At 30.3% G+C, this 10,555-nt stretch overlaps 1 protein-coding gene across 4 annotated transcripts in view; it reads right to left on the bottom strand.

Annotated features, from left to right (window-relative positions):
* Positions 1 to 6,144: 6,144 nt before the first annotated feature.
* Positions 6,145 to 10,555, bottom strand: part of LOC118190715 (endothelial cell-selective adhesion molecule-like) — a 138,216-nt gene continuing 133,805 nt past the window's right edge. For 3 of the 4 annotated variants that reach the window (XM_085819379.1, XM_035361469.2, XM_085819380.1), the window contains exons 7-8: positions 9,738 to 9,819; positions 6,145 to 6,528 (exon numbers count right to left, since the gene is read on the bottom strand). In XM_085819379.1, the coding sequence (XP_085675505.1) occupies positions 6,504 to 6,528; positions 9,738 to 9,819 (107 nt within the window). In that variant the 3' untranslated portion in view covers positions 6,145 to 6,503. The remainder of the gene's footprint in view (positions 6,529 to 9,737; positions 9,820 to 10,555) is intronic. The other variant, XM_035361470.2, reaches the window with a different exon arrangement.

Below are 10,555 nucleotides of genomic sequence, written 5' to 3'. Positions count from 1 at the left end.
AATCGATTCGATGACATTTATTTTAAAATAAAAATTTAAATAAAAACATCTTAGTATGTCATATTGTATTAAAGCCCTGCGCGTACGGCTTCCGCGATTTCCACGGGATGTGAAATCCGTTTCGTAATACGGGTCACGTGAAAATAGCGTGCGTAAGTTTATTTGCCAATGACATTGATTATAAATTACGGAGTGCCTATGATTCAAAACCATGTACCTCTACATCAGAAAAATATGTAAGTAGTGAGCAGGAATAGGAAAAGTGCATAAATAGTTATCATGATACGCACTAGAGGGAGCTACATCAGCTCGAGAAAGTTTAGGTACGGGGAAAAATTGTTTTAATTTTTTTGGAAGTTTTTTTGGTTTAAAACTTCTTATAGAAAGGGGAAAATGCTCAAAAGATTTTACAATTTAAGAACTGAAATAAAAGTATTTATGTAAACATAAGGAAAAACCTATGACTGAATTTGAAGACGAAGATCGGGTTTTAGATTTAGCCTTTTTAGTAGACTTAACAGAACATTGGAATGATTTAAATTTGAGACTTCAAGGAAAAAAATTAAATTATTAATAATATGTTCCAAACAATAACAGCGTTTGAAAGAAAGTTAAAATTTTGGCACAAACTAATAAAAGTAAAAGATTTGACACATTTCAGTACTTTGGCTCTACATAAACCTCTGAGTTGCTGAAAATATGTAAAATATGCTGCATTAATTTTTGATTTAATTCAAGAGTTTGAAAGTAGATTTCAAGATTTTCGAAAAAATGAAGAGTATTTCAACATATTTTCTACCCCATTTTCTCTGGAAATAAGTAAATTACCTTCAATTCTTCAAATGAAATGCATTGAACTGCAAAGTGACATTCAACTGAAAGAAAAATTTGAAAATGTTTCTTTGCTGGAGTTTTATAAAGATTACCTACCTCGCGATAAATATCCTAATTTTCACAATCATGCTTTATTAATGTTTTCAGCTTTTGACAGTACCTATATTTGTAAACAATTATTTTCAAGAATGAAGCATACAGAAAACAAAAAGAAGACAAAGATCACTGAAAAACATCTTGAAAATGCATTAAGAATTGCAACCTCGTCTATTGAACCCGATATCGATTTGCTTGTTCAACAAAAGCAAATTCATCTATCTCATTAATTTGAATTCTTTCCATCTTTATGAAATCCAAACTAAATGAAATAAAACTTGTACAAATTAATTATAAATACAGGGTGATCAGCGAATAAGCCCTGATTTCAAAATTAAATATCTCTACAACAAAGATCGATAGAATTATAGTTTAGTTTAGTTTAGTTTAATGACGGAGGACGTGGGCACCATCCCTTTACCGTTATGGTTAATTGGTAATAGCACCACGTCCACCCTTATATAGAGACTAGTGGGACTACAGGTCATACATTACAGTACTTACGATATCATACTATATAAATAAACCATACAATATCCTACATATGCATGATACAGTATATAATCAAACAGGATTATTAAAACATAATGCTGGTGCGTATACAGGTTAAAATGCAAAAGTTAAAATGCAAAATACTAAGTATCAATTAAGTTATATGATTAAACAATATTATATTATTCATACATAAAAACCTTCAAAAAATAAAATAAAATTAAAAAAGAAAAAAAAATACAATATCCTACATATGCATGATACAGTATATAATGAAACAGGATTATTAAATCATAATGCTGGTGCGTATACAGTTAAAATGCAAAAGGTTAAAATGCAAAATACTAAGTATCAATTAAATTATATGATTAAATAATATTATATTATTCATACATGAACAACTTCAAAATAAAAATAAATAAATAAATAAAAAAAATAATGCTCTGTATATATAAATATATTTAGAATATGCCATACAAAATAATACACATACACTTATACCAGTCAATATTTTACAAGTAATTATTTTGCATATAATATTTTGCGTATTAGGAGCAGAATGTGAAATATAGGATCGTACAAATGCAGGATCAAGTCGTGAGGATCATTGAAAAGTACATACTTAATGTGCTTTACAAATTCAGACATTATGTCCCATAAGTATCATTCATACAAACGTAAGCATTCTAGAACAACAAAAACCAATAAGGGTGTACCCTCATATTTGCTACAATACACTACACTGGTACAGTAATTTCTTATGAAATATTTTGCTTTTGCATTTCAGAAACACAAAATTTGATAGAATTTGTACTGAGTGACTATTTGAAAGGGTATATTAAGACTGTGGTAACTAATAAGCAAAGTAAACATATTGTTTTTCATAGGGGGTGCATAAGATACAGTACAATGATCATTTCATTAGATCAGTTCGTTATAAGAATATCACTAAAATATATAAATGTAGCATTAAACCAGAGTTTACCACGAAGATTATGTACTTTGCATCAATACATTATGCCTATGAATGCTACACCCGGCACAGGTCTATTCCAAGACCTTTAACCTTTTCCATAACCTTGTTAATTTTATTAATCAAGTGCCTCTGCTTGTTTAGAAATTTGCAAAAGGCTTGACGATTTTGCGAAGGGAATCTGATATGTAAGCCTTCTGTAAGAGGGCATTTTTCAAGGTAATGCTCAGGAGAGCCTAACTCTCCGCAGGTGCAAAAACTTGAATCGCTTATTTTAAATCCCTCGAAATAAAGAGGAAAAGGGCCATGCCCTGAAATATAACGTGTCAGATGGGGATTTCCACAGCACGATAGAATTATACGGTAAATTGTACGTTTATTAGCAAAACTGTAAAAAGGGTGTACAAAAGCTTAGAAAATTGAGTTACGAAAATCGTTAACAGATGGCGCTCTAATCGCAATGACCTATCAATAGCCTTTAAAAAAATGTGCTTTGAATTCGAAAAGGATCAGTACGACTATTGGCTAGTGAAAAAAAAAGGCTTGCGTAGAAAGTGAAATAATGTATTCCATTGAACAACGTGTTTTTTTGGTTCTGGAATTTCACCGATTAGAACACAGTCCAGTTTTCAAAACCGATTCAATGTCCCAGTTGGACCCGATGCGAAAACCATTCGCATGCTCTTCGCGAAATTTGAACGGACTGGCAGCGTGGCTGGTGATCGAAAGGAAAATGTTGGGCCTAGGCAAACTGTAGTCACTCCTGAAAATGCAGCCAAAGTTTCTGGGATTGTTCAGCAAAATCCTAGGAAAAGCATCCGACGGATGGCATCAGAGACAGGTTTGAAGTACACGAGCACGCAAAAAATATTAAAAAATAGCCTACGGTTGTTTCTATACAAAATCCAAAGTCATCAGGCCACACCCATGAAAGCTGCGCAACAAAGGGTTGACTTTGCGAATCAGATTCTAACAATGATCGACAACGACAGATTTCATGTGAGCTGCATCTGGTTCACAGAGGAGGCACATTTTCATTTGGATGGAATCGTTAGTAAACAAAACTGGAGATTTTGGGGTACCGAAAATCCTCATTTGTATGAAGAGAAAGCACTGCATTCGTCTAAAGTTACTGCATGGGCTGCGGTATGCGCCAGAGGCATTATCGGACCATTTTTCGTACGAGAAACGATAACTACTGAACGTTTCGTTACAATTTTGGAACAATTTGTCAGCACTCAACTAGCGTTGGAGGATCGACCAGGTATCGACTGGTTCATGCAAGATGGGGCTCGACCACATCGAACAGATAAAGTTTTTCGCTTTCTTCATGAATACTTTGGAAATAGAGTAATTGCGTTAGATTATCGGCAATTTACTGACACAGGAATAGCTTGGCCTCCATATTCTCCCGATCTGAGTCCTTGTGACTTCTTTCTGTTGGGCGCATTGAAAGACACTGCTATCGAAACAATCCCGCTACTCTAGATGAGCTTGAATCGTTGATTGGTGTTGCATGTGATTCCATTTTCGTTGAGACATTGCAAGACTTGATGTCAAATTTCATTGTTCGTTTACGCCACCTCATTGTTTCGAACGGTGAACATTTTTAAAAAATTGTATTTTGATTGCAAAGGCTGCTTCACTTTATTGGTTTTTTATTTTTATTTATTTATTTATTTATTATTTTTTTTTTACTCCTCTCAGAGAGTTTTCAACGCAGAGCGCCATCTGTTAACGATTTTCGTAACTAAATTTTCTAAACTTTTGTACACCATTTTTACAGTTTTGCAAATGTTTGCTAAGTTTACCGCATAATTCTATCGATCTCTGTTGTAGAGATATTTAATTTTGAAATCAGGGCTTATTCGCTGATCACCCTGTATACATATCTAAACATATGTATACATATCTAAACATATCTAAATATCTGTATACATATCTATACATATCTAATTCAAATTAAAAAAATTAATAAAAAGAAGTAAATTTATTTTAATAAAACAATATAGAGCTAATTTTTACTTCAATTTGTTAAAAAATATTATATGTGTGGCCCCGCACATTTTTTTTCTTAGGAATGCGGCCCTCAAATGGTCATAGTTTAGACATCCATGGTCTAGGACCTATACTTTATTAATATAGCACTGTACTTGTCCAATCCCTGAACTTCGGATGAGTAGTACTACTTGGGTTATGTGACTAGTAGTGATTTCCTGTACTATATGTATAATTTCATGGCTTTGATGCAAAATACGTGTTTTCGCACAACTGCATGTTTTCTTTCTTGCATAGCTGTTGTTCCTACTCTTGTTTCTTATTCTACTCTTGTTCTAAAGCCAACCTTTGTGGAAATAGAATTATCATTGTAATATTTTTATAGTTTATCACTATGCCAATCGCACTACAATGTAAATGGGTGTTACTTTTTAAAATTTATTCATTACCCCATGCGGCCTCTAAGGACACATTCCTTAACACCATAAGGACTCATATATAGGGAAAGTTGTTTTTTTTTAGGAGTATATAAGGGAAGATTAACACTTTTGTTTCCTGGGAGCCTTTGAGATTTATCAAATATTACTTATTTTTATTAACGGTTTCAATCTGAAACCATATTTTCCCAAATATTTTAAAGCCTTATTTCATACTTTTTAATTCTTTTATTTTCTTCTTCAAAAATGGGTAGTGCTATCTTTTAAGGCGTTATAAGGTATTTCTCCCACTTTTCTAGCGTCCTTCATGGTTTAGTAGTTCTGCACGCTGGGCCGGTATTCCAGAAGTCCGTGGTTCGATTCCCGGCGAAGGCGATTGCTTATTTTTCATCTCTCCGGCTTCCAAAATTAACCTAATGTCTCTACAGCGTTACGCCTCTTTTTATGGCAAAATGTGTTTGTACTGAAAATGAGTTTACCGTCTCAATTGCTATCGAAATGTAGAAAGTTGGATTTTGTTTAAATTTTAAATCTTTTGAAGTAATTCACCTTTCATACAATTTCTAGCAAAATTGTTCTGATAATAGCTGAGAAACTACCCAAATAAATAAGCCAAAGACTGTTCAGTTTTTTTTTTCAGTACATTTATTAGAACTGTACACGTGGTTCATAACAAATACATTCATTTTTTTTTTCATTCTGTATCTTTCACATTTTGTATTATTGAAAAATGGAGTATGGAAAGTTATCTTATTCGTTTCGTTAGACACTTACAGTTTCTTAAAGTTATCAAGTGGCAAATCAGAAGGTAATATTCCTTCTATAATCTCTTCTTATCTTGAGGATTTTCGAAAATATATTCTATAGCCAGTCACAAAAACAAAAGATAATATTAAGGTACTGCTAGTAATGTCATTTCAGTCACATACTCGAATTGAACTGTTCCGATTAAAAGTTTTCCAACACTGAAATTGAATAGTTTCACTTCTTTGAGCGACTAAGTTAAAATTCCGACACAGAACACAACTGAAAAATTTGCTTTCTACCTTTGCCAACGCATTATATTTAGAATTAAGATTTTTGCATAGAAGAGTTACACTAATATTATAGCGAATATGCTAGAGGAAAGTGCATTATGTTATAACATACAAAAAACGTTTTGCCTTGATCGAGACTATTCAAGAAGTGCTGTAGAAATTCGCTTTGATCTGTGCATATCAAAGAATGAAATTCTAGAAAAGATGTCATAGAAATATAATTCGAGAGAAAATATTTTAGTTCAAACTTTTTAGGATAAGCTTATCATACCTAAAATAAATTTAGCAAGTTTATTTATTTATTCACATTTTTACAGAACTCTTTTTATAAATGGCTAAAAATGACAATGTTGCATTGCATTCAATGCATTATCGGGAAGCATTAATTGTCTCATAATCGATTAATTAAACAATCATTATGTTCAGTTTACTTTACAGATTGAACAAAATGTTTTCATACAGGGTTTTTGATTGTACATCATAAAACATTCTATTTTTTTAAATCATCATTACATTTATTTATTAACGATGTTCACAGTATGATGAGAATAATCAAGAGAGGTTTTGACAGTTTTTCCATTTCCTGGAACTGTAATCATTTTCCTTTAACATAAATCTTCATAATTAGCTTGAATCTCAAGGTGGGAAAAAATTTGAAAACCTGCAAAACATATTATAAGTTGTATAGCATTATCACCTACAAAAGAAGAAATACATTTCATTTTGATTCAAAATCATAAACAAAAATCCCACTGCTTACAAATATAGGAAAGTGATAGATTTGAACAAAAGAAAAAAAACCGCAAATAAGAACACGCTTAAAATCGTAAAAGTAAATTGTTTGTTATGTACTAATAAAGGACTTAACTTGGAAATATAAAAACACATGCTTGCCGTAAAAATAAAAGTAAATAAAAACACAACCAAGTAGTAAAATATAGCAGTCATAAATTACAATAATCAGAAATTAATTAAACAAATTATGGTTAAAATAATATCTTGAATACAAAATGTTTTAAAAGTTTCCCAACAATAAATAAATAAATAAATAACCAATTAAATTTACGTAGAAGTAAAATTCGATGTAAATAATACAAAACGTGTAACAGAAATCATAAACAGGTCCGTTTAAAAATTTTAGGATATTTAGTGAATGTAATCAAAAAGATTATTTTAACGTAATTAATACTTACTGCTTTAAAACACTGTAATTCTAATTTTAATAACAGTTTAAATTTTGGGAAGTAATAAACAGATTTGTAACTACTTCATTTCTTTTTATTCTTATTTTTAAATTATATATATGTCTACATATTTGCATATTTTGGCCGATCATTTCCATCATATACATGGTGTGATGGAAATGGTCAGTCAAAATAAAATGTGGAAAAAAAAAAAAAAAAAAAAAAAAAAAAAAAAAAAAAAAAAAACTAATTCGCTGGTAAATTAAATATAAATTTTACCTAGACCGTTATACCAAACAGAAGCCGAGTGAATATGAGGACTAAACACTGGTAGTTCGACCTGAGTTCAATTTGTTCAAACGTTTCGAATGCTGCATGAACGTTTTCGTGATTTTGCTGTGTAATGTGAATGTGAACCTGTTTTATCTTAAAACGTCTTGTAAGAAAGCCACTAAGTAGATAGCAGTAAAGTGCCTTGCCGTAATTCTAATAATCTGATCTCAACTTTGATTGCTATACATTTTGATAAAGAAAGGAGTATCTTAATTCGCTATTAATTAAGAAATAAATTCGTGACACATAATATTGTTGACCGCTAAGTTTTGCCCTTTTTTTTTTCAGGTTACGGTTTTACAAAAATGAACAAGAAATAAACAACAAATTAATCAATAATGTATTCTCTGTTGGTCTTTACATCTTCTCTCCAACGTTCAACGACCTGTTCAGTGCTTCGACGGTAGAAATCACCATCTTTGAATGGCTTAAACTAAATTTGAGGCGTCCTAAGATGTATCGCTTCTTCGCATAACCTTTACAAATCTCTCGAGCAGCTTTGTGAAGCCACATTTTGTGACTTCGATTTTAAACGCAAAAAGCAGGTGGATGTCACAGATGCTCTTTTTTCATCGACGTGACAATTCATTTTAATAAAATGAAAAGAACAAATTGTATATCAGCTTTAAATCAGCTTTAAAAAAATTAAACACACACACACACACACACAAAAAAAAAAAAAAAAAAAAAAAAAAAAAAAAACCTGAAATGTTTCAGATTTTAAATTAGTACAAAGGGGCGTTTTTTTTTTAACGTTTTGTGTGTTACCTTTATTTATTAAATATCATGTTCTTTGCACTTAAACCATAAAATTTAGATCATAAACCATAAATTACAAGCGAACAAATTAGAAGCAAATTACAAGAGATAGGTTCAAATTCTGTTTGCGGAATTAAACGTGTCATTAAAAGAACTATAAATATTATATATATGTATAACACAATACTATATATGTTACCCGCACAGTGTGAAACGCCGGCATTTCATAGAATACCTAGGCATTTTATAGAATGCTTGGCGTTTCTAGGCCTAGTATGAAACATAAAAATAATTATATACTTTACCTAGGCATTGTATATAATACCTAGGCATTCTACAGAATGACAAATGCTCTTTAGGTAAAGTATAAAAAAAAAGGTAGGTCATGATAAAGCTATTATTTGAAAAACGTACATTCCTCAAAAATACAAAACGTTATTTTGAAAAAATAATGAGAGAGTGCCATTAAAAGTTCTTATTCAAAATGGGTAAAGAAAAATGAAAGCTGTATGAAACAAAATTTCTGCTTTTCTTTTTAAAGAAAACAAAATTATCATATAAAAATTAAGAAATTAAAATTAATTTATTTGTTGTAACATTTGGCTTGAATGACATTTTGAATTCAATTCATTACTTTTTACAAACGCAGACATTTTATGTTTCATAAAAATTCATTTAATTGATGATTTTTCTAATTAAAAATATTCAGTATTTTCATAGAATGACGTTATATATTTTTTTATTCCTTATTTCATATTTTAATTAATGAATTTTTGATTAATAAACTCAACGATGTGAAAGCGAGCAGTGGCAACACTTTACAGAATAAAACATTTTTAGTTTGTGTAGTTGTTAAAAATGATATTAGTTGATTAAGAGAACTATTATTTTGGAAAAAGTGCAATGTTATTTTTGGAAATCTTTATGTCTTTGAGCCTTTAAGTATTTAAGTAATGTAAAGAGAAAGGTCAAATTTGGTTACTGATACAGATTTCCTACCAATATTCAAACTGTTAAAACCAAGTATTAATTTAAAAATTCTTTAAGTATTTTAATTAGACAAGAGTATCTAATTTATTAGAAAGCTTATTAATATTTTTATTTAAATAATGTGTTAATTTTATAATGATTTTAAGAAAGAATAAACTTGAAAAATGAAAATATAGTGTTTATGGTTTTACAAAGGCTCCAAAATGATTTGGATGATTTTGCATGAGTAGGTTTTCAAATGAAAGAAAATGTGAGATGCATTCAACTTTATAGCTATTCTTACTTCAATTTTTTTTCAAAATAGTTAAGAGCCGATATCAGTAAATTGCAACTAAAAAACTATACACTTTGCAAAATGGAAGAGCAACAAAAATATACTAGTTAAAAATTACTCTGGTTAATATGGGTCGAATAACCTTGAAGAACAGCATTTTTTTCCACACAACTGATATTGAATTTCAAACATTCAGATCCTGATTTCTGTCTATTATTTGTTATCGAAATAAAGTACAAGAAAAGTACCATAAGCTCAGAAAGAATTATTTTGAAATCTGAATACATAAAACTAAATACTCAAATAATGTAAACAATAAATTCTAATTACCTCAGGTATGACCACAAAACTGTTATAGTGGCTACCGTTATCGCTAAATGGTTATGACTGTAGCAGAATGCATTATTGATTTCTGAAAGATAAATCAAATTTTGAGATTTATGCTGCTACACTGTAGAAGTGCAGTAGATTCTTTCTTAGCTAGCTATATTTTCTTCAAAATAGTTTATTTTTGTTATTATTTTAGTTTTACTTATTTATTTTCAAATCAAATTTCCTTTACAAATTTTTCGAAAAAAGTACAATCTAATGTACTCAGAGAAATTAAGTGTACTTCAGAGCTATTACAAAAGAAATATGTAATTTCAGTAATTTATTAAAAAAAATTCAACGAGACTTGAAAAGAGTATGTGTGTACTGATATGAATGTTTTCCTCTCGCAATGCTGTTCGGACCATTGCATAAATGAACTGATAAAAGTGACCTCATATACAGTGGAGAAGGCTTGTTTTTCTTTTTCCCATTTGAATTAGATGCTCCAACAACTGCAATTTGCGTGGAATGAATTTTTAACCTTTTTTTGCAAAATGTTCTAAACTGTATCGAAGACATTCGTTCGTTGTTGAATTTTGTTAGAGACCCTCGCAAATACATTCAGCTTGCTCTTTAAAAGTTATCTAGGACTTAACTTTGCACAAACAGCCTTGTTTCTTGTCGAATGAGGACTAAAATAAAGTTCGAAATTCTTCATTTGATGGATTGTAGTTTTCACAAAGTGCAAATAAAGGTTTATTTATTTAATTCAACCATGTAATTATTATTTATTTCTTTAAACCATTTCTTAAATCTTCTACCCCAATCGAGAGCAT

Source organism: Stegodyphus dumicola, chromosome 6 (genome assembly GCF_044657685.1).
Source record: "Stegodyphus dumicola isolate Sdum_Otavi_A_Nest chromosome 6, ASM4465768v1".
In the NCBI taxonomy this organism is placed as follows: domain Eukaryota; kingdom Metazoa; phylum Arthropoda; class Arachnida; order Araneae; family Eresidae; genus Stegodyphus; species Stegodyphus dumicola.
Note: the sequence above shows the minus strand (reverse complement) of the source record. Positions and strands in the feature narration are given on the sequence as shown.